This window comes from Bubalus kerabau, chromosome 10 (assembly GCF_029407905.1).
Source record: "Bubalus kerabau isolate K-KA32 ecotype Philippines breed swamp buffalo chromosome 10, PCC_UOA_SB_1v2, whole genome shotgun sequence".
NCBI lineage: Eukaryota > Metazoa > Chordata > Mammalia > Artiodactyla > Bovidae > Bubalus > Bubalus kerabau.
The window spans coordinates 50301088-50325996 of NC_073633.1; the positions used below are offsets into that span (position 1 = coordinate 50301088).

The 24909-nt window shown below is 44.6% G+C and overlaps 1 protein-coding gene across 7 annotated transcripts in view; it reads right to left on the reverse strand.

Annotated features, from left to right (window-relative positions):
- Positions 1–513: 513 nt before the first annotated feature.
- The window catches only part of ZNF609 (zinc finger protein 609), a 202892-nt gene continuing 178496 nt past the window's right edge, over positions 514–24909 (reverse strand). For 6 of the 7 annotated variants that reach the window (XM_055537659.1, XM_055537661.1, XM_055537660.1 and 3 more), the window contains 7 exons: positions 11274–11361; positions 8224–10564; positions 6966–7332; positions 5304–5479; positions 4839–5055; positions 4341–4419; positions 514–4036 (listed from right to left, as the gene is read on the reverse strand). In XM_055537659.1, coding sequence (XP_055393634.1) covers positions 4346–4419; positions 4839–5055; positions 5304–5479; positions 6966–7332; positions 8224–10564; positions 11274–11361 — 3263 coding nt within the window. In that variant the 3' untranslated portion in view covers positions 514–4036; positions 4341–4345. The remainder of the gene's footprint in view (positions 4037–4340; positions 4420–4838; positions 5056–5303; positions 5480–6965; positions 7333–8223; positions 10565–11273; positions 11362–24909) is intronic. The other variant, XM_055537662.1, reaches the window with a different exon arrangement.

The window sequence follows — 24909 nt, forward strand, 5'->3', positions numbered from 1 at the left end:
CCCGTAGCCCTTGTTCTGATGCAGTCCACCGGCCAAGCATGATGCTCTGGGCTCTAGTCAGAGCAACTCTGGCGACAAGCATCTAGGGGAGTGTTCAGTTTCCCACTCATTCCTAAAAATCGTCTAACTCCCAGGCAGGTTTAAGTAGTGCAAACTCTTAGCTCCCAGCTGCATAGTTTCACAGCGAGTGTGAAAGCCACTCACTGGTGAGTGTCCAAAGCCACTTTGGTGAATGGGATCCATGGGGGCGGGATGGTTGGCGCGGGGCGACAGGAGAGGCCAGGGCCCAGGATAAAGCTCCTGGGAAAGCCCGCGGCCAGGCCAGGGAAGGGCTGCAGGGCATATAGTCTGGACACTGGACTCAACAGCATGCCATCAGCCAGGGAAGGTGGAGCTGAGGGTACGTATGGAGCAGGACCGGAAGATCAGGGAGCTGAGGGAAGGTGGAAGATGAGGAGGGGCGAGGCAGCTCAGCAGCAGACTCCGGGATAAATAACCAGCAGCCCTCACAGATTTGTGATTGTCTCTTAAAAAGATTTATTTTCTCTTCTTGCCTGAATGTACAAAGGCAAAAAGAGTACAGTTTGTATATATATATATTTATATATATATATAAAAAAACAAGGAACTTGGTAATGTACACTTTACAGAAGGGAAGAATCAGGAAGACTGAAATTAAATCCAACAGAGCAACGCCAATGGAACAAAAGCTATGAACAGCAACACTGCCCCTCCAGCCCGGGCCTCCAGCTCGCCCCAACCTGCTCCCAATGGGGGGCTGAGCACCAAGGCAAGCGGGTGGGCTGGGGCAGGAGGGGCTGGGGACGGGGCCTGGGAGGGGCTCGATCCCAGGAGGGGCCCATGGCAGAGGATCAGCAGAAGGCTTCCTGGGATGCCCTAATAATAAAACAAATAACGAAGGCCCAGAATTAGGGGGCCAGCTAGCTGCCCAGTTGAATCTTGGGGGCATCGGAGTAGACACTTGAGATGGTGATAAGGTGTGTGGGATAACAAGTGGCCCATATACAATGACACTAGCCCTTCTGTAGCCTTTTCCTCCCGCTCCCAAGACCAAGCCCTCCCACCCCCACCTTGGAGCCTGGAGAGAAGAGATTCAAGAAGCATCATTTCATTTCATGGGTGCCCTTTTAAGCCTTCTGCATGTGGTCCGTTGACCTTGAGATATGTGGAGGGGGTGAGGTAAGAGAAGGAAATATACATGTATACATACATGTACAGGCAAGGAAAGGGGATGAAGGGAACTGGCACAACTTAAATGAGAAGGAAGCAGATTTGAGTCCTAAAGAGCAGGTCTCCAAGCCTTGGATGTCCTACTTGGGCACGAGGCTGCCTCCCTCCAGCTTCTCTGTGGGGCTCGGATGAGCCGTGCCTGTCAAGAGAACTGGGCCAGGGATAGCTCAGACAGAACCTTGGTCTGGTGACCTCGGCCCTTAGCAGCAAACTCGTCCAGCCTTTGCTGGGGTGAAGTGGGGTGGGGATCCTTCAGAGTCTCATCCCTATGACTGGGTTGCCAGTGCCATGGGTTCCCCACCTGTGGTCCTCCTCCCCAGGGGGAGAGGCTAGAGGTGGACAGCAAGCCCTTCACTCAGTGCTCCTCAAGGCTCTGTTTCACCCGTCACTGCTGCTGCTTCATGTTACTTCAGGGGGGGACGACGGGCCTGGCAAGGGTCAGGGACCAGGAGGATCAGGAAAAGGGCAGTGCTGTTCTGCCATCGATGCTCTCACCTGCTCTTCTGGGCAGCTCAGCTCCTGCTTTTCAGGATGTAAGGATCAAAAAGCCAAATGTTTTTTAAGGGGGAGAAAAAGAGAAAAAAAGCTATTCCCTTCTGCAGAACCCAAGGCTGCCCTGCTAATACAGAAGTTCCTCTTCTCTGTTACAGAACAAAGTGGAAAGGGCAGGAATCCCGGGCTATGCCTGCCCAACGGAAAAGAAAATTATTCCAAACGGTTTCTTCACAATATGTACAGAGCACGCTGTAAGACAGCGCCACAGATACAAAACACACAACAATATTTAAAAACAAACAGGAACAGAGATGGGCCCATGACTCCACCCAACAGGAGCTGGGAGGGCATGAGCAGGCTGAAATTCAGAGCCATCTTTTGGGTGGGGACAACTCAGGCGAGGTGGGGTGAAGGTGTCCACACCGATGACTTCCATGGGTAAAAGGGAAGTCACTGCTCAGAGCACGGCCCGAAAGGACAGCGGGGCGGGGGGGGGGTGCAGAAGGACTGAGGGGGACAGGGAGGCTGCTCAAGGGCCTACTAAGAGGTCTAAGTCAGCAGGGCTTGGGAGAGGGCTTAGAACTCAACTTGAACAAAAACAAGGACATGGGAACCTAGAGGAAAGGTCTATAGATCAGAGGGGCCCCTCTTGGGCAAAAGACCCTAAGCCTCTCTAGAATAGGGCTCCGGGGATCTTGGAAAGCAGCCTCTGCTGGGCGTTGTGCTTACTGTCTTCCATATCCATGCCCCACACTGTCAGAGCCAAGTCCCTGCTCTTAAATGGTCATTTTTGGCACTCTGGTCACAAAGACTCGTCTCTAACCTAGGTTGGTGTCTGTAAGTCTTCATCTCTCAATCCAGAGGGTCAAGGAAAGACAGGAGAGGAGGACAAAGGGATGATATCTCAAAAACAAAGTAAGAGCTAAAGCTCCCCACACCTTGGGGAAGAAGCGACTGTAGTAAAGCTACCAGATCATTGTCACTTTCCCAGGACAAACAGCATAAAGCCTGGACTGGACTGCATTTCTAAGGAGAGCAGAGAACTGCCTCTGCCTCAGAGCACAGCTCCACTGACTATACCCAGTGGCTCTGACGAGTAATGGCTTGCATGTGTTGTCCTAGGGTCTACAGGACAGACGGACGCCCTCCAAGGTGCAGTGTTCCCTAAAACAAAAACGTGTGTTACAAAGAAACACGGCTCATATTGGCACGCGTGGGGCTACAGGCTGAGCTATAGGAAGTCATGTGGGTGTGTACAGAGAAACTGGGCTGGACAGAATCAGACCCCTTGATGAGGCCGACACTTGGATGGCTGCTTGGACAGGACATCTCTTAGAGGGCTAGGCGGTCCCAGGGCCTGCCTCCCAGCAGACTCCAAAGCTCCCCATGCTGGGGGAATACGATTTTACCTGCCTGAGTCTTAAAAGCCAAGCAGTGGAAAAGAAGAAGAGAGATGAGATGCCCCTGGGAAAGGCACCAAGGGGTCGGGAGGGAGATGAGGAAAGGGCAAGGGGGAGGCTAAGCAGCAGCAGGACTTGGTGGGATGCAGCGTCTTGTTCACAGACTCCGTTCATGCTCCAGCTCTCGCCTGGAATCCCCGGGGAGGCCGGTGCTGGCCTTGGGACCCCGGTCCTCTGCCTGACAGGCAGCCCAAGGCCACGGTGGGCAGATGCCTTGGTCTCCCTTTCCAGGCTGGGCTCTGAGCGTTTACATGTGCTCATGTGAGAGGGGAAAAGTCTTCACGTTTGAAGACCTTGTTTTCACAACTGCAGAGAAAACAGCCCCTAATTTCTTTCCTGAGATTCTAATTCCTCCACGTGCTGCCAGTTCCCAGGGCCCAAACCACTGGGGAGATGCAGGGTCTGGTGATGGTGGTAATGATGGTGAGGGGTATGGCTGCTGTGCTGTCTTCAGACCTTGCCCAGTGCTGGGGGGCCCTCCCTGGGGGTTGGTGTTGCTCCGGTGGCTGACCGGGGCTTGGGGAACGGAGCAGTGGCTTCTCTGGGCTGAGGCCATGTTCCCCTGGTCGCTCCCCGTGCCTTCATCTCCACAGAGGCCACGACAGTCACGGCCGTGGCCAAGAGAATAAATATTTTTGCTAAGTACCAGCTTTCCAGCTCCTGAGGAAGAGGGAGGGTCGGGGAGTCCGGGGGTCTGCCTTCAGTCATGGTGGGAACGGCAAACAGGATGATCAACACCATTTAACTGATGTCTAAACGGCACCTCCAGCACCTCCTTGGGTAAGCCAGTCCGGGCCCGTGAGGCTGACTTTATCCGGGCACTTGGTGTTCTGCAAGGGAAACATGGACAGAAAACCGGGTGCTCAACCGGCTGGTAAGAGCACCACAAGGTGGCGCTCCAAGAAAATGAGCTGCAGGGGAGGCCGGTCCTGGTCCCTAGGGGAGGCGCAGGGCCACAGCCCCTCTCGGAGGCTCCCGGGAAACTTAAACAAGAGGCTTGGCCTGGGCTGCTCCATTTCCAGACCGCAGCCCAGAGATGGCCTTCACTGAGGCTCCACAGGGATTCTGTGATCCAGGTATCAACTATATCCCTGCTGTCTCTGTGTTGTCTCTCTGAGTTAAAAAGTTACTCACCATTCTCACCTCCGGGGGGGTGGGTAGAGTGAAGGAGTCGAGCCTTGCTGGCTGGCAACAATGGCTGTAGAAGAAAGCCCTGAGTGAGGAGGAGGACAGGTTAGTGCAGCACTTGCTCTCTCTGCCAGCTGGGAGGAGTTTCTTCAATGCCTAGCTCCACTGAGTTTTGGGGTGCTGACAGAAGAAAATCTGATACTTGGCCAGATATAGCAGCTGGGGATAGACAGTCAGGCTCTATTTTTCAGTTGCTTGTTACTCTTTGGCTGTGGGAACACCTGCTCCTTATTCTTCTGAATATCAAAGTCAATTTTCTGGAGGAGTTTGAGAATCCCTGAGCTCCAAGGGAGGAAGTAAATGTTATGATTATACTGATTGTCTGCAGGAGGCTAGGATTCTGGACAGATTGGAGGCTCAAGGGTAAGAAAAGGAGGAGGGGCTTCTTGCCAGGGCCCCTGCTATGGCAGTGCTCCTGGATGGCAGTGGGGAGACGAGGCTTACCTGCTGCATAGGGTAAGTTGTACTGTGCTGGGAGCAGTGAGTACCCCAGGTGGTGGTGGTGGTGGTGCGTGGACATCAGGCGCTGAGAAGGGGAGGTGCGGGGCCGGTCAGCACTCCTTTCACCCCCGCCTGCTCCCCCGACGCTGCTACAGCTGCCACCACCCCCAACCACCCCACAGCCTCCCCGATCTCTCTCCTGAGAAGTTTTATCACTTATCTGGAAAGGAAAGCAGACACAAAAGCTCTACTGTGAGGCACACACACGAAAGCAAGATGCCCCGAGCCCACACTTTGACTCCTTAGAGATGCAGGACACCCAAGAATCAAGGAGGTGCCCGGGGGAGCTCAGGTCAGGTCGGCCACACCACACTGTTGTTGAGACTCGAGCCAGCCCACCTTCTCCCAGACCCTGGCTCTACCCTTCCTGGTCTCTGACAATGGCCAGTGTCTCTGCGCGTCCCTTACCGTGGGAGACTTGCTCTTGTAGTGACTGGCATGCTGCTGCAAGATGTCCAGGGCTTTGGACTCTGAGCTGGATTTACAGCTGACGCTGGGGCTGGCTCGGGCCTTGTCAGCATCTTCACCCCCCGAGACCTTGCTGCCATATGGGGAGAAAGAATAGCTGGAAGGCAGGTAGGAACCTGGGAGAGAGAAATAAAGCAGTCAGAGAGATGGGAGAGGCAGGAGAGACTCCGCTTGAGCGAGCCTGGCAAGGCTCAGGCTGAGGGACGCTCCACCACAGTGTCTTCAGGCTGAGAGTGTGTCCTTCCTTTACTTAGCTCTGGAGGCAGACAGCTAAGGGATATTGGGAACATGGCCCTCAGTTTCTGGGGAATCAAACTTCCTTAGAGCTCAAGTCTCAGATTCATCTCCAAGAGGTGCTACAGTCATAGGATTAGAAAGGTTACTGGATTTGAAGTCATGTCCTCGGGCTCAAATCTAACCTCTGAGACTTACCAGTTGGGTACCTCTGAACAAATGAACAAGTTCATTAGCTCAAATTAACCTTTTGAGGTTCAACTTCTTGACCATCAACATGAAGATACTAATACTGATTTCATAGGGTGACAGGATTAAGTGAGATAACGTACATGAATCACACAGTCCAATGCCTGGCCTACAGCAAGTGCTCATCAAATGGAACTACTGTTTTTATACAGAAGGACTGGGGTAACAGGAGAAAGGCATACTGCAGGAAGAGACAATTTCCTATTTCTGTTTGAAAAGCTCACATGTCCTATTTAGAATCTGCCTTAAAACGTCACTATCAAGACTGTTTGAGCTGCTTTTCTACAGTGAGGTGGGAGCTCCAAAAAGTGAAAGAAGGGCTCTTCAGGCAACAGAGATAAGTGAGTAAAGGAAGCATTTTCTTCTGACTAGTTCAAAAACACTTAAACTCCTACTCTGTGCTGCCCTCCCCTCCTCTATACTTCATGGCAGTATAAGAGCTTATTTTTCCCAAACTGAACCTTTCCCTCACTGGACCTCCCCTCCCTGACTGCCTGCTAACTTTATGCTAAACATGATCTTGCAAATGAATACATGCATTCTCCTGATGTGAATTTTACTTTGTTCCATGTGTCTCTCCTGCTGCAATTAAGTTGTGAGCTCCTTGAGGGGACTGGAGTAGTCTTCTCTATTTCTTTTATATTCCCCCCAGTGTCTAGCACACGGCAAAATATAGAGTATGTGGTTTTCTTTTGGCCATACCCCAAGGCATCTTAGTTCCCTGACCAAGCTGGAACCCATGCCCCCTTGCAGTGGAAGCAGAGTCTTAACAGCTGGACCGCCAGTGGTTAAGTCCTTAAAGTATGTGTTTGGAAAATCCCAGCTGAGGGAAGATGCCTCTGGTAGATAGGGTTTCGCCTTCAGTTATCTACGAAAACTGACTGCAGAGTCAACCCTCCACCTGGTGCAAGGGAGGAAGGCATGGTCCCACAGACTGTAAGCAGGGGTCACTCAAGGAGCTCAGGGTTGGAGTGACCACAATACCACATTCACATCAGAGTTACCATCTACCTGAGCCTCAGTAGCCTTAGCAAGAAAGCTGAGCAAGAAAACTGGATTTGAAATCTGCTTCGTTTCCCTTCCCAGTGACCGGAGCAGCAGCTGGGCTGCGTACTGTACCTGGGTAGTTCTGCATCATCACGGCGGGCATGCCACGGTAGCTGGGGTGGCTGGGGTCATAGGACTGGCTGTAGGAGTAGCCGTGCATGTAGGGGATGTAGGGCTGGTGCTGCGTGAGAGGGGAGGACACAGGCACGTGGACACTGGGTCGGGGCTCCTTGCCCCCAAGGCGGGGTTCCTCTGATGTGGGCAGCTTGCAGTCACTGCTTGTGCTTTCCTTCCCATCCTCCTTGGGAACAGAGTCCTTACTCCGACTCCTTTCCTCCTTCAGTTTGCGGTCCCGCTCCTCTTTCCACCGCTCATCCTCTGGCTTGATGTCCGAGTACTTGGCAGGATAGACATATGTCCACATCCGGGGCTCTGCTTCCTGCAACAATCACAGAATGATGTGAGTGTTGTACAGATAAGACAGAGAGAGATTTCAAGCCCAAGGTCCCAATAGAAACACCAGTGCAGAGCAGACAATACCAGACTCCTGGGGCACTGCGGGATCTTGGCCTCTACTGATCTTCGTTCAAAATCAAGTATGGTCCCCCCTGCTTAAATGCCTGTCCCCTCCCCCCAACAAAAGACTATAAAAGTGGGGAAAGATAGGGAAAATCCACTGGGGGGGTCTTCTCTATGAGAAAACAAGCATTTGAGGGGAGTGACTGGAAGAAGCTGTTACTGCTCCAAGGATACTGAGGTGGTTTCCCTTCTTCAGAGCAAGTCTGGGGGCAGGGAGCTGTAGGAGCCGCTCCGCTCAGGGAGGGCGGGCTAACTGCAGCACCAAAGGGGGCCTTCCTAAGCCTCATGAACAGAGAAACAAGTAAGACCAAGCTCTTAGTTCTAACTCTGCCTATAAAATCTTATCGAGAGTAATTCAGTCTGAGTGGTGTGCTTCCGCCTACTTTAAAAACTGGAGAGACCACCCTTCCTCATTCCGTGGGAACCACACAGCGGACGAGACATGATTAGGCTTCACTAGATACCTGGTTCCGGTTCTGGCTCTGCTGGTGAAGTCTTGAGTACCTCCAGACAAATCAAGCTAACTTACCTGGGCCTCGCTTGTTAAATGGGAAAAACCTCTTTCACTGGTGTAAAAAGTGCTTTTAAAAAAACATTAAAATGATTTACAAAGGTAAAGAATCCCTAACATTATAGACTTCTTCTCCTGCTATCTGTACTATGTTGATTCCCTACACAAGGACGGCCCTGATTTATGAGGAAGAGAGAAAGACTATCCAACAGTATTTCCATTTCCTTCCAAAACAGTTACCTGTCGGTACCAGAGTATTGGATCCACCTCTGCCTGTCGGCCACAGTCGGCACCTGTCTTGGCCTCAGAAGCCTCCTTGCCTAGGTGGCTGGCCTCACTCAGCTTTACTTTAAGTCCTTCTGGGGCCTGGCTGGGGAGTTTGGAGGAGTCATCTAACTTGGGAATAATGACTGACTTGGCAGGATCCGCCCCTGGCTCCTTCGCCTTGCTGGGTCCTGACTTCACCAAGTCCGTGAGGCTGGGGGCCTTAGTGAGAGTTGGTGGAATTGACGGCTTTTGCTTCCAGTCTTCCTTGAGAGCTGCCTCCCGCTCCTTCAGGCCCATCTCGGCCTTCTTGTCCAGTCCTCGCTGCTGCTGCTCCAAGCTCTGCCGTTTCTGCTGCTCTTCGTACTGCTGTCGGTAAGCGGAGTTGGTGCTCAGGAGGTGGGTGTGGTAGCTCTGGTCGCTGTAGCCGTAGGGCGGCACATAGGCATACTGGTTGTAGTACAGGGACTGCATGTACATGTTGGGACGCTGCTGGATGACGGAGGGCTGCTGGCTGGAACTGCTCAGCTCAGGCTTCTTTTCCTCACAGACATCATTCTTCACTTTTCCCTCTATGGTCTCAGGTTCCTCATCCTTTTTTGTCTTCAGAGCCTGGCTCTCCACTCCTGCCTGGCTGCTGGGGTTCAGAGCCCCTGGGCTGGACTGTGCGTAGCTTGGAGAGTAGTAACTTTCAAAGCCTTGGTAATATGGTGAGTCTTTGCTTTGTGGCTGAGGGGGGAAAAGAGTTTTCTTGGCCCCTTCCTTGACCAGCTGTTCAGGGTCCTTGGATTTGACGCTGTCCACTTTGCCCTCTCCATCCTCCCCAGCATCAGAAATGTCAGAGTATGCAGGGCTGTTGGTTTTGACTGAGCTGGCTTCAGCTCCATTCTGGGTCACTACGTGTAACGGGGTCATGGGCTGGGTAGGGGTAGTGCTATCTAGGCGGCTACTGCCTCCAATTGAAGGGCTGGGAGCATTGTCTGTGAAGCTGTAGATCTTGTCAGCTTCTGCCTTGATGCTGGCCAGTCGGCTCTGGTGGGGGTCTGAGGAGCCATTCAGGAGGCCCTCCATTTTCATCCCATCTCCGGATGATTCCCTGAATGGGCTTTTGCCTTCTTCTGCTCGACATACCTTCCCAGGGGTCAGAGGACTTTCAAGTTCCTTTGAAGATTCCTTCTTTTTTTTCTCTTTCTTTTTCTTGTCCTTGGCTGGAGTCAAGGCAGGGTTGACTGTGAAAGGTTCTCCCATCACAGTGGGCTTGGGCTGAATGGGCTTCAGTTGGGGGCTGTTGGGCATGGCCTGGACCACAGTGGTGGTCAAGCCTGAGGAGGAGCCTGGGCTTGCTGCCGTGAAGGTGGCTGTCTGGAAGGTATAAATTTGCTGTGGGGGAATGGCAGGGGCGATGGGCCGGGCTGACTTTAAACTTTTGGAAGGAATCTTTTCAGGTTTCAAACTAGAGGGCTTTTTACATTTTTCCTTTTCCATACACTTCCTTTCCAAAGAATCAAAAGCATCATTGCTTGTTTCATCCATTACTGAGGGTCCATCATCAGAGCCATCATTGGATAAGGCCCCGAGATCTGTGTCCCCTTCCCCACTCAACTTTTTCTTACAGAGGCCTTTTGTGCTGAATTTGCTTGAAGGAGAAGGGCTATGGGGCTCCACGAGCCGAACTTTGGGGGTAGCTGACCGGGCAGGGGATAGGGAACCCTTCTGTGAGACAGATGCGCCATTGCAGCTCCCGAGATCTGCATGGAGGGTGGGCTCCTCTCCGTACTCACTGTCTCCGTCTGCTTCTGGCTTGCTGTCGTCATCTGTATGGGCATGAGCTTGGTGGTACTTAAGTCCATTGATGTGCTTGTACTTTTTGTTGCAGTTAGGGTGGGGACAATCAATCAGGACTGGGGAAGGACAATTTCTGTCTAGAACAGTGGGTTCCACCTTGGTCCCAGGGAGGGGGCCAGTGGCTGAGCCCATGGAATTCGTACGGACACGTTTGCTCCCTTTGGAGTCCTCTGAGCTAGAATTCAGCTCCATGTCTGAAAGGGGTTTGTTTTTCCGCTTATTAGCAGAGGAAGGGCTGGCCTTGACATCCTCGGAGGTGCTACTGGCAGGTGGACGATGTTCTGAAGAATTCTGGCTGCCCCGACGGCCTTTGCTATTGGCGCCTGCTCGGGTTTTGCTGCTGCTGCTGGTCCCTTTGCTGTCAGAGGCTGTGGCTGTCTCATTGACAGGCGTGTTACTGTTGGGACGCATGCGTTTGCCTCTACCCCGACCATTGCGCATTTCCAAGTCACTGGTGGGAGAGTCACAGAACCTTGGCAAATGACAAACACAACAAGATATTATTAAGAAAAGAAGCTACCTTCAAACCAGGTTAGCTGCAGCCTCCAGAAGAACTGTCCAAATGGTAACTATCATTTTCGATGAATATCATTTGTTAAAGAAACTTCTGAAAACATGCTAACTGCATTACTGGTGAGCTCCTAGGATGTTACCTCATGTAGCTATACATTATTCCCTGAGATTGGGTTCCCCCAACCCTGATGAACTGGAAATTAATAATAGGAACTAGCTGAAATTCACAGAAATATCAGTCTTATGGCCAACTGCAACTTGAAAGATCTCTGTGAAATCCAGATTGTCTAAAGGAGCTTATGAAACTGAAAATGTTCTTGAGTTTTAACTTCTGAGAGATAGCTACTATCAAAAAACATCATCAATGAATGCTTGTTCCCCCACAGTCAGATTCTGACCTTTGTCTCGAGATGACTTTAGGTAGAAGCCAGAATTCAGTCATTCTAGATAAAGGCTTAAACAGGATCTCCTCACCGTTCCTACCCAAACCAACACCTAACTGATTTATTCTTCTTGAATGCCAGATGAATACGATGCCTTCCTTTGTTTTTATACCATACTGTCCTTTAAAAGCTGAGTGTCCTTTAAAAGCTATCCAACTCTAACAAGATAAAGGTATGAGAGATTACTGATAAGGGTGGTTCAGACAGAGGCTGTAGCGTGCTTACCTTGGGGGTGCCCAATCGTGCCGTGTGCAGTCAAGAAGTGTACCTACGTAAGTCTTGTTTCTCCACGTTACATTCACCACTAACATCCCTGAAAGACAAGAAGACTCAGATACACACAGAAGGAACGCTGCTGGCCACTGAGAAGAGTGTTTTCCGTCTGAGTAGCTTTCTAGCTCTTGTAGGAGGGTTTAGGGGGTGCTGTATGTCCCAACGGGCCAAACAGCATTAGGCTGGAATAGTTCCACGGGAACTGCCTACAACACTACCAGGGGCCCTTAGGATGGGAACATTTGCAAAGATTCCAAGGTCCAGTTAAGGTACATTTTCCTAACTTTTAAAAAACTATGCATTTCAAATACACTAAAAAATACAAAGGTTAACTTAAAAAGCTCATGTGCCCATGTACCAGTTCATTGGATTTATAAGATTTTATGCTATACTTTTATGCTATACTTGCAACAAATTTCTTTTTTAAAGAACAAAATATCATAGCTGAAAAGCATTGTTGACTATATTTTCAAACCTGCCAATGATGGGATCATGCTGGTTGTATAACTTACCTCTCTCACTTAACATTACAAATTTGAGATATATCAGTGTTGACATGAAGAGCTTAACCCATTTGTTTTAACGGTGCTCAAGTATGTCACTGCATGACTTGACCACAATTTATACATCCTATTGATGGAAATTTAGATGTTTCTTGCACATTTTCACTCTAAATGACATCATAATGAACATTCCTGACATGTTCATTTTATTTTAAAATGGTTTTGAATAAATAATACAGTCACATTCCAAAATTTAAAAGGTAGCCAAAAAAAAAAAAAAAAAAAAAAAGAGCAAACAAACCCAAGATAAAATGAAGTGTTCTTCCTGTCACTATTCTTCAGCTTTTCAGGTCCCCTACTCAGAAACATCCATGGATATCCATGTATTCCTCTAGAGGTAGTTTATATATTTATAAGCAAATATGTTTATATATTCTTCCTCAAATGGTAGCAGTGTACACCAATATTATACACATTTCCCATGTAACCATATATTTTGGATCATTCTATATGATCACACATAGAACTACTTCATTCTTTTCAATGGCTGCATATGCATGATTTCAAACTGTACCATCATTGATTTGACCACTTCCCTGTTGATGAACATTTGGGTTGCTTCACTCTTCTGCAACTACAAATAACGCTGAATAACTAATCTTGAACACATGCTTTTATGTTACATATTATAGAATATGTCTGTAAGGTAAATTCCCATAAGTAAAACTGCTACTTACAGAGTATTTGTATTTGGATTTTTCATAAATACTTCCAATTTTTCCTCAAAGAGGATGTACTAATTTATAAACCCATTGGTGCATGAGAACACTTGTTATTCTTTCCCTTTGGCAATACAGTGTTCTCAGACTTTTTTGGTTTCGCCAGTCTGATAGGAGACAAATAGTGTTTTATGTACTTTTAATGTCATGTTTTTTATTATCAGTTTGTATATCATTTCATTACAAGATACCTGCATGAAACATCTGTATTTCCTTTTTAGTGGAGTGTCTGTTCATATCCTTTGCTCATTTTTCTACTGAATTATAGTCTTTTCTTATTTGTGACTGTGTGGAAAATACTTAAAGAGATGGGAATACCAGACCACTTTACCTGCCTCCTGAGAAACCTGTATGCAGGTCAAGAAGCAACAGTTAGAACTTGGCATGGAACAATGGACTGGTTCAAAATTGGGAAAGGTGTATGTCAAGGCTGTATACTAGCACCCTGCTTATTTAATTTATATGCAGAGTACATCATGCAAAATGCCAGGCTTGATGAAGCACAAGCTGGAATCAAGATTGCCAAGAGAAATATCAATAACCTCAGATATGCAGATGACACCACCCTTATGGCAGAAAGCGAAGAAGAACTAAAGAAACTCTTGATGAAAGTGAAAGAGGAGAGTGAAAAAGTTGGCTTAAAACTCAGTATTCAAAAAACCAAGATCATGGCATCCGGTCCCATCACTTCATGGCAAATAGATGGGGAAACAATGGAAACAGTGAGAGACTTTCTTGGGTTCCAAAATCACTGCAGATGGTAGCCGCAGCCATGCAATTAAAAGATGCTTGCTCCTTGGAGGAAAAGCTATGACAAACTTAGACAGTGTATTAAAAAGCAGAGACATTACTTTACCCACAAAGGTCTGTCTAGTCAAAGCGATGGTTTTTCCAGTAGTCATGTATGGATGTGAGAGCTGGACCATAAAGAAAGCTGAGTGCCAAAGAATTAATGCTTTTGAACTGTGGTGTTGGAGAAGACTCTTGAGAGTCCCTTGGACTGCAAGGAGAACCAACCAGTCAGTCCTAAAGGAAATCAGTCCTGAATATTCATTGGAAGGACTGATGATGAAGCTCTAATACTTTGGCCACCTGATGGGGAGAACTGATTCATTGGAAAAGACCCTGATGCCGGGAAAGATTGAAGGCAGGACGAGAAGGGGATGACAGAGGATAAGATGGCTGGATGGCATCACTGACTCAATGGACCTGAGTCTGAGCAAGCTCCGAGAGTTGGCAATGGACAGGGAAGCCTGGCGTGCTGCAGTCCATGGGGTCGCAAAAACAAATATTGGTTATTTGTTAATGGTGGTTATTGCTATGCAGAAATTCTTTACTTTTAGGTTGTTCGATTTATCAGTCTTTTATGGCTTCAGAATTTTTGTCATATTTCCAAAGGCTTTCCCCAGTCCATCACTTCATTAACAGTTTTTTTTTTTTTCTTATGGCTTCTCCTAGTATTTTTATGGTTTGAATTTTTATATTTGACTCTTTCATCCATCTGGAATTTAACGTGATATAAAATGTCTGACATGGCCTTTTTTTGTTTGGTTTGCCTTTTTTTTTTTTTCCCTTGGCCACACTGCATGGCTTAATGATTTCTTAAGTTTCCCAACCAGGGATTGAACGTGGGCCCTTGTCAGCGAGAGTGATGTACTAACCACTGGATCTCCAGGGAATTCCCTGACATGGACTTTTTGTTTGTTTGCTTTGCCTTAATTCTAAATTATTTTTGGTTAGTTTTATATTTAATGAAGTAAAATATATTAAGCTTTTCCTTTATGGTTTGTGATTTTTATGTCTTATCACAAGGTCATGAACATTCTACCATGAAATATTTTAAAGGTATCTTTAACAAGCTAAGAATGGTTTTTACATTTTTAGTGGTAGAAAAAAATGATAAAGAGAATAATATTTTATGTCATCTGAAATTATATGAAATTCAGATATTGCTCAGAAATAAAAGTTTTATTGGAACATAGCCACATTTATTCATTTATCCACTGTCTATGCCTGATTTCACACCTCAAGGCGGACAGAGCTGAGTGTGAGTCATAGAGACGATACGGCCCTCAAAGCCTAAAATATTTACTATTTAGCCCTTTATAGAAAACATTCGCCAACACCTGTTTTAGATCTTTTTTTCTTTTCTAATATAAGCACTGAAGGTATCAATTACCCTCATAGCCCACTTTAGTTGCATTTCATAAGTTTTAATATGTTTTTATTATCATTCAGGTCAAAACATTTTCTAGTTTCCCTTTTTTTTTTTAAATTCTGGGTTTATTTAGAAGTGTTGTCAAATTTTCAAATACCTGGGAATTTTCCAACTATCTTTTTGTTTCTGATTTCTAATATAATTCTACTGTAGTTAGAGAACATACTATATATGACTTCAATCCTCTTAAATTTAAGGAGAATCAATTTAGGTATAAAATATGGCCTATCTTGAAGAATATCCCATGGGCACTTGAAAAGAATATTTCAAAATGTATGTTCTGCAGTTGCTGGGTGGCCTGTACAGATCAAGTTGATGATAAATGGTTTTCAAATCTTGCACATCCTTGTTAATTTTGTCTTCTTATTAGTTACACTTGTTGCTTGTTCTTGCTTACTGGAACTCCTATTTGGACCTTCTAGACTAATCCTCTTATCTTTCCAACCTACTTCCCATTTCTTTGTCTTTTGATGCTAAGGGATTTCCTTCATCTTCTAGGAAATTTTCACTTTTACTATTGTATTTTAAATTTCTGCCATTTCTTTCATTATTTTTTTTTCCTAAGGACTCATACTGATCTTTCATATTCTTTTCACTTTGTTTCTGATTTTTGCAACTTATAATATTTTCTTTGACTACAACATACAGGATAGAATTTATCCAATGTATTGAGTTTTTTAAAAATTTAAATGACTGTAAGTAACAGTCATTCCTTATCAAGGGTACTTTTTTAATGCTCCTGTTCTCTTTGGAATCATATTTTAGAATGCTCTATCATATAACCAGAACAGACAAGGCAGCTGAAAAAAAAAAAAAAAAGATTATCCTAATAGAAAATCTCAATCTAATGAAATCAGGGCAGGAAAGAACTTTGGTTTAGTCAATTGGATTTTTTTTTTTTTTAACCATTTTCTTTTTTTTCCTCTCATATATTTATTTTTTAAACTGAAGTATAATTTACAATGTTGTGTTAGTTCCAAGTGTACAGTAAAGTGATTCAGCTCTGTGTGTGTATGTGTGTGTGTGCATATACACAGACAGACCTCCTAAGAAAGCAATTGGGCTAAATTCTCTCTGGCTGTTAGCAAAGTGAATTCATATGGATGTCTCTTCCCAATGATAACCTGATCTGATTACCGGATAACCAATTTGAATAGGAGCAGAATCCATTTATTTCTAGACAAGGTAAGACTTCGAAGTAGGTGCCTCATTAACAAGGGCAGATGAGCACAGCTGTATACAGAGAGCAGGTATACAATAATAATAAGAATGTTATTCCTCCTCTTGAAACAGCTGGCCAGGAACACACGTTTATAAATCTGTCTCCTTCCTCTGGTATAATCTGCAAACCTTAACAATAATGAATGAGCTGAAAAGATGACAGGTCAGACAGAGTGCTGGAAGTGGACAACGGGAAGAGAAAAAATTCTAATATGGAAAAACAAAATGGAAGCTTGTTTAAATGTCAGAGCAAACAGTTTTCTGAAATATAACTCTCTTCCTACAAGGTTCTGGCTTGAGACAGCTGGGTGAATAAGAGGACAGGAAGGAAAAAGCAGAAAATAACACTTAACAGACCTAGTTTCACTATTAGGGGCTAACTATAGGGCAGCAAAGAGGCTGAAGAGAAAGAGAAAAATTGGTTTTCATTTGAGAAAGTTCCCTATTTTGAATAAGTGTTCACAAAATAAGGAAAGGCTTGGCATATTTAAAGATAATAATAATGCTAAAAGTAGAAGTATTGCTTTGTGTTTCTCTAGGTAGTTATCTGCGTATTTACCATGGACCTCACAGACATAATCTCATTAACCATTATTAAGTTTTAGAGTGTTGAGTATTCTCCCTTCTTAAAGGTGATCAACACGGGAACACAGTAAAGGGGAAATGACTTAGGTATGAGGCAGCAGTCAGGTTCCCCCAAGTCACAGGAGTGACAGTGTTAAGACAACTTGATGCCAAAGCAGCACTACTTTGTTTCAGAGGACAGTTCAAAACAGTTGTGCAATCAAGACTGATATTGGCGCAATAGCTGGAAAAGCAAATTTTACCTCCAGAGCCCTCGTTGTCACCATTTCCACTAAGTATATTCTTTCTCTCAGGGATCTAGTAGCTTCCTGCCTGCTCAGTTGCTGTTCAGTCACCAAGTCGTGTCCAACTCTGTGACCTCATGGACTGCAGCATGCCAGGCCTTCCAGTCACTCACCATCTCCTGGAGTTTGCCCAAGTTCATGTCCATTGAATAGGTGATGTCATCCAATCATCTCAGTTGACCACTCTCCTTTTTTATTAAACTTTTATTTTTTGACTCTGCTGGGTCTTCACTGCTGCTCAGGCTTTTTCTAGTTGCAGAGAGCTGAGTCTACTTTTCGTTGTCATGTGCAGTTTCCTCATTACGGTGGCTTCTCTTGTTGGAGAGCACAGGCTCTAGGGCTCGCAGTCTCAATAGTTGTGGTGCACGGGCTTAGTTGCTCCTTGGCATCTTCCAGGGATCTTCCAAGACCAGGGATTGAACCCGTGTCTCCTGCATTAGTAGGCAGATTCTTTACCACTGAGCCACTAGGGAAGTCTTTCATCATCTCCTTCTTGAAACATTTTCTTCATTTGGTCTTCAGGACAAGGATACCACTCTGGCCTGATTTTCTTCTTGCTGTTCTGCTTGCTTTTCTTCAGTACCTTTTGCTGTTATTTCTTCACATCTAATGACTCAAATGTCTGTTTCCAGCACCAACCTTTACCCTCCACCCTCAGCACCATCTTGTCTCTGTCCCTTGGTTTCCTGGGGCCAGACTCTGCCTCTGTGCCTCCCTTCTATACTGCCTGTGCCTCCTCCATGCCCTTGGTTCCCTCATACAGATTTTCTCCTGGAACTTACCCCATTTCTGAAACTCTCCCAGTTCCCTGTTCTTCTCAAATTGTTAAAACCTGTCCCTTTAAAATTAAGCCTTCTGAGCAGGATTCAGAGGTTAAACCTCTAATTTCTTATATTCCCTTATACTGAACTGTAAGCCATTGTCAAAGATTTTCCCAAAGTAATGGAAGATCCTCACAGATTTGCTGAGCAATTTAATATAATCACTCAAATTTACCAAACAGGTTTCCCTGGCTTAAATTAGCTAGTTCATATACATGTTGGTGAAAGCTACGCCCAGCACTGGAGGAAAACTTCTAATTGGGAAAATCCTGAAATGTCTCTAGAATAATGACTGGGAGACCAGCCCACTAACTTACTATATGATCAGGTTTGAGCTATTGCTAAGCAACTTCACTGAGCAATTCCTAGGGCTTTTTCAAAGCCTGTTAATCGAAACAAAATTCAGGTTTGCACAGAAAAATCTGGTGAATCTGTTCATAAATATTAAGTCAAATTCAAATTAAAAAAAAAATTCTGGTCTTCCTTAACATGTTGATGCCACCTGAGAAATTTTCAACTCTATGTTTATTAATGAGCTGAACTGGGAGCTTTCCCTTCTACTAAAAAGGACCACAATAGAATGGGAAACTGTCCACTTGAGATTTAATATGACAAACTAGCTCTCTTGCACACTAAATGAATGACTAAATGGGAGACCACCAAAATTCTTAATCTTCAAATCCAGCAAATGAAGGCTCCTAAACAAAACCCAAATCCCCCAGTTTCTGATACTATTGCAAAGAGTCAGGACATTGGAAATGAAATTGTTACAAATTTAAGTACTTTAAGCACCTTTAGCTCTCTAACTAGGGCCTCCCAGGTGGCCAGTGGTAATGAACCCAACTGCCAATGCAGGAGATGCAAGAGATGTGGGTTCAATCCCAGGGTCAGCAAGATCCCCTGGAGGAGGGCATGGCAACCCACTTCAGTATCCTTGCCTGGGAAATCCCATAGACGGAGGAGCCTGGTGGGCTATAGTTCATGAGGTCATAAATGAAGTTGTCAATGACTGAGCAACTGAGCACTCATGCATGCCTCCTGGTGGTCCAGAGGCTAAGACTCCTTGCTCCCAAAGCAGGGGGCCCAGGTTCAATCCTTGTTCAGGGAACCAGATTCCCTGTGTCGCAACTAAACCCTGCATGCCACAGTGAAGATCAGAGATCCCTGTGCTGCAATTAAGACCTGACAGCCAAATAAATACACACACATTTTTTTTTTTAAGATTCAATTTGCAAAATTGTTGGAGGCCCTCCAAATCCTTGGCTAAAACTGTTGTTGTTAGTCCTTCCATATTTCAGATCTACCCCTTTTAGAAGTCATAAACTCTCACCCTTTGAGATAGTAATAAGATGTCCGATGCACTTGGCTCCTGCTTCTTTTGACCCACAAGCAATAAAAGGAGAGATAGTCCAATACTGCAGAGGCCTAACTGCTTCTATTAAAAATCACCACGCTTTGATAGCGCAGTCTTTTTCACAGTGCACCCTGGGGAAGGTGAAGACTGTAAGCATTACACCCAGTAACCTGGAGATTTCATCTACTGGGAAAGAACTCTCTTATACCTCACTGCAAAGCCCCTATCAGGCACCACCAACTCCTGTACCACCTAACTCCAAGGAACAGACTCTTGGGGAATCATGTGATACAAGTAAAAAAAGCAGCAAACCCTGAGGACCTCACAGTATCTGGTTATCTGAAAATGAAGATTTCCCAGAAATGAAGCAACAACATCCACTGAGCCAGCTTTCCCAAGACACCTGGACCAGCCCTATTGTAAGTTTACTGCCAAACCTCTGATTATTTGACATAACACTTCAGATGATCTGAAATGTTTAAGATCTTGATAACATATGGACTTTAGATAAGAAGTGATTGTGAATTCTCCCTTCTGCCTTCCCTTGTCACTAGGATGTAACTGCAAATAGGTTTCTAATCTGTACTTTCCCTCTGGAGACCTTACACCCAGGAAAGGTCCTTCTTGGCACTGAGAGACAAAAACCTACTCAAACTACCTAAACTGACTTTTGGTCAGTGATACTTTCAGAGAAAGATCTTGATTAAAAGGGAGGGGGGATGTGTAAAAAATTAATAAGCAAAACCCTAAGTAGAACTGCAAGACTTGAAGGTGTTCTTATGCCCTGTGATAACAGCAGAGCCCAAAAGGAAGAAGAATGTATCCTCTTCTTTCCTGGCAAGGACTCAATCAGGGTTTCTTTGTTTTCTTTAGCTCCCCAACTTCCATTTCCCATCTATAAAAGTGTTTTCCTTCCCTTGCCATATGGGGACTTGCATGTGGCTCATCACAGCTGCAGACCCCAAACTGCATTTCTGTCTGTCCTGAATGAACACTTCTTTGCTGGAGCAATATTTGGCAGTTTTATTTAAGTCAATAAAAGAAAAACTTACTAGTAGTTCCATTCTTATACATAGTGGGAGTCTTACTAGTGTTTGAATACAGTAATGGTTTATTTTGTGAGTTGAATAAGCATCTACTGTACTCACCTGAGTTAGTAACCAACTGTATGATTCTGGGCAAGCTACTTTATCTTCCTTTGTTACAGGACTAGACCTCTAAAATTCTGTGATTCTGTGAAAGGCTGTGAAACTCAAGCACTTAAAAGTATAAATGACTAATAATATATTATTTCCTATGGATTCTTACCAATGATGAAAGACTTAAGCTAAAGAAAATACAAGGCAAGAAATATAAGGCATGCCATTTCAGATATTATTTACCTGGTAGAAAAAAATTTTAGCTGAGTGGGAGTATATATTGGTAAAAGCACTCTGGAAAGCTATTTTATTTCTACCAAACTCATGTATTTCTAAGCAGATCTTGTAAAGCTAAACAAAATCTACCCTATGACCCAACCTCTGACACTGAAAATAGTGATAGACTTTATTTTCTTGGGCTCCAAGATCACTGTGGCTGGTGACTGCAACCATGAAATTAAAAGATGCCTGCTCCTTGGAAGAAAAGCTATGACAAATCTAGACAGTGTATTAAAAGCAGAGACATCACTTTGCCGACAAAGGTTCGTATAGTCAAAGCTATGGTTTTTCCAGTAGTCATGTACGGATGTGACAGTTGGACCATAAAGAAGGCTGAGCTCCAAAGAATTGATGCTTTCGAACTATGGTGTTAGAGATGACTCTTGAGAGTCCCTTGGACAGCAAAGAGATCAAACCAGTCAGTCCTAAAGGAAATCAGTCCTGAATATTCATTGGAAGTACTCATGCTGATACTGAAACTCCAATACTTTTTTGGCCAACTGATGCAAAGGGCCAACTCATTGGAAAAGACCCTGATGCTGGGAAAGACTGAGAACAGGAGAAGAGGGCAACAGAGGATGAGACAGTTGGATGGCATCATTGACTTGATGGACATGAGTTTGAGCAAACTCTGGGAGATAGTGATGGACAGGGAAGCCTGGCATGCTGCAGTCCATGGGGTCACAAAGAGTTGGACACAACTGAGCAATGAACAACAACAACAAATCTATGACCCAGCAATTCTCAGAAACAAGAACTCATATTTAACAAAAGACATGTAAAAGAATCTTCATAGCAGCTTCACTCATAATAGTCCCAAACTAGAAATAACACAAATGTCTGTAAAAAGTAGAATGGATAAATTATGGTATATTCATAATGTAATACTATAAAGCTCTGAAGAATGAACTACTGCTACACACCACGTAATGGATGAATCTCACAGACATGATGTTAAGTGAAAGAAGCCAAACAAGAGTACATACTCTGTGATCACATTTCAAGATAGGAAAACTCATCTATAATGGTAGAAATCAGAATGGTGGTTACCTTTTGGGATGGTATTGACTGCAGAGGGCATGACAGAATCCTCAAGGGGAACTGGTAATGTTCTAATTTTGGATATAGGTAGTGGTCACACAGCCATATAAATATGTAAAAAGTCATCAAATCATGTACTTAATATTTATGCATTTATTTATGTTATACTTCAATAAAACATTAAAGCAATCCAGCAAATTTGGAAAACTCAGCAGTGGCCACAGGACTGGAAAAGGTCCGTTTTCATTCCAATCCCAAAGAAAGGCAATGCCAAAGAATGCTCAAACTACCGCACAGTTGCACTCATCTCACACGCTAGTAAAGTAATGCTCAAAATTCTCCAAGCCGGGCTTCAGCAATATGTGAACCGTGAACTTCTAGATAGTCAAGCTGGTTTTAGAAAAGGCAGAGGAACCAGAGATCAAATTGCCAATATCCGCTGGATCATGGAAAAAGCAAGAGAGTTCCAGAAAAACATCTATTTCTGCTTTATTGACTATGCCAAAGCCTTTGACTGTGTGGATCACAATAAACTGTGAAAAATTCTGAAAGAGATGGGAATACCAGACCACCTGATCTGCCTCTTGAGAAATTTGTATGCAGGTCAGGAAGCAACAGTTAGAACTGGACATGGAACAACAGACTGGTTCCAAATAGGGAAAGGAGTACGTCAAGGCTGTATATTGTCACCCTGTTTATTTAACTTCTATGCAGAGTACATCATGAGAAATGCTGGACTGGAAGAAACACAAGCTGGAATCAAGATTGCCGGGAGAAATATCAATAACCTCAGATAAGCAGATGACACCACCCTTATGGCAGAAAGTGAAAAGGAACTAAAAAGTCTCTTGATGAAAGTGAAAGTGGAGAGTGAAAAAGTTGGCTTAAAGCTCAACATTCAGAAAACGAAGATCATGGCATCCAGTCCCACCACTTCATGGGAAATAGATGGGGAAACAGTGTCAGACTTTATTTTTCTGGGCTCCAAAATCACTACAGATGGTGACTGCAGCCATGAAATTAAAAGATGCTTACTCCTTGGAAGGAAAGTTATGACCAATCTAGATAGCATATTCAAAAGGAGAGACATTACTTTGCCAACAAAGGTTCGTCTAGTCAAGGCTATGGTTTTTCCTGTCGTCATGTATGGATGTGAGAGTTTGATTGTGAAGAAGGCTGAGCGCTGAAGAATTGATGCTTTTGAACTGTGGTGTTGGAGAAGACTCTTGAGAGTCCCTTGGACTGCAAGGAGATCCAATCAGTCCATTCTGAAGGAGATCAGCCCTGGGATTTCTTTGGAAGGAATGATGCTGAAGCTGAAACTCCAGTACTTTGGCCACCTCATGCAAAGAGTTGACTCATTGGAAAAGACTCTGATGCTGGGAGGGATTGGGGGCAGGAGGAGAAGGGGACGACAGAGGATGAGATGGCTGGATGGCATCACTGACTCGATGGACGTGAGTCTGGGTGAACTCCAGGAGTTGGTGATGGACAGGGAGGCCTGGCATGCTGCGATTCATGGGGTTGCAAAGAGTCGGACACGACTGAGCGACTGATCTGATCTGATCTGACAGCAGGTATTAAGTTCTCTCTCAGGAGCATTCTATTCTGTCAAAGAATTAAAAACTCTGGGATATGGTTACCAACTGAGTCAACTTCCACAGAGAAAGTCTACCTCCCCTGAGGTTAATCAACAAACAATATTTTAACACCAGAAACTAACACTACATTGTATGGGACTTCCCTGGCAGTCCTGTTAAGAATCAGCCTTCCAGTGCAGGGGACGTGCGTTTGGTCCCTGGTCAGGGAACTAAGATCCCCCATGCTGCAGGGCAACCAATCTTTCATGCTGCAACTACTGAGCCTTCACGCCGCACCTGGAGAGCCCATGTGCCACAACTAGAGAGCCCATGTGCCCCAACCAAAGACCTCACATGATGAAACGAAGATCCCATGTGCTGCACTAAGACCTAGCACAGCCAAATACATAAGAAACTGATACAACATTGTAAATCAACTATACTTCATTTAAAAAACTTTCAAAACCAAAAAAAAATTGGTGTCAACATATGCCAGGGGATAGTGTCAGGCCTGAAGTGTAAAATATGTATAATAATCCTTTATTTATTGGCAACACTTCTACATGTTTCTACTGTTACTATGCCTAGAGGGGCACAGGAAATTCATATGTTGTTGGTGGGTGTATAAAGCTGGTTCAAGCCCTGGTGGCAATCTGGCATTATCTTTCAAAAAACACATACTCTTTAACCCAACAAATCCACTTGAAGGTATTTATCCACAGATACTCTCAGTGTACACAATGAACAGGGTGCTTGCTGCAGCAGTGTTTATGACAGCAAAAGATGGGAAACTAAATGTGCTGCAATGAAGAAGCAATTAAATACGTTTTTGAACATCCACATGATGGGATACTATGCAGCTATTAAAAGGAACAAAGCAACTATTCAACAAACTGATATGGAACAAAGTCTGAGATATACAGGCAAAAAAAAAAGCAAGATACAGAACAGCAATTACAGTATGCTACCACTGTGTAAAAAACAAACAAGCATATAAATATCTGTTCATAAGTGCACGGAAGGTCTCTTAAAGGATGAATAAACTGGTATTAGTGGTTTTCCCTATGGAGGGAAACTGGTTGGCTGGAATTCAGGGGAAAGAAACTTGTTTTTCATTGTATATTCATTTTACTGTTGAATTTTTGTACCATATACATGTGTTACCTATTCAAAAAAAGGTAAAAATAGTAATTAATTTTGGTAGGACTATTTCAAAAATGTTTTTCCCTTTAGGAAAGCGCACAGGCAATAATATACTTGAAAAGAGCAAATAAGTGGCAGGATAACACCATCTCTGAAACCCCGTCTCACTTCCTGTAAATGGGAAATGTCTCTTTATTCAATTTGGAGTATCAAAGTAACTGTGGAAGTTTTAAAATATGACCACAAATTCTTTGATATTCTTCCCTTCAGAAAGGAGAAGTGTAACATGTAACCCAATGTTCACAACAGCACTATTTACAATAGCTAGGACATGGAAGCAACCCAGGTGTCCATCGACAGATGAATGGATAAAGAAGATGTGGTACATATATACAATGGAACATTACTCAGCCATAAAAAAGAACAAATCTGAATCAGTTCTAGTGAGGCGGATGAACCTAAAAGCCTGTTATACAGAGTGAAGTCAGAAAGAGAAAAACATATATTGTATATTAATGCATATATATGGAATCTAGAAAAAATGTTATTCATGAACCTATCTGCAGGGAAGGAATGGAGATGTAGATACAGGGAACAGACTTGTGGACACACTGGGGAAAGAGTGGGATGATACACTACCG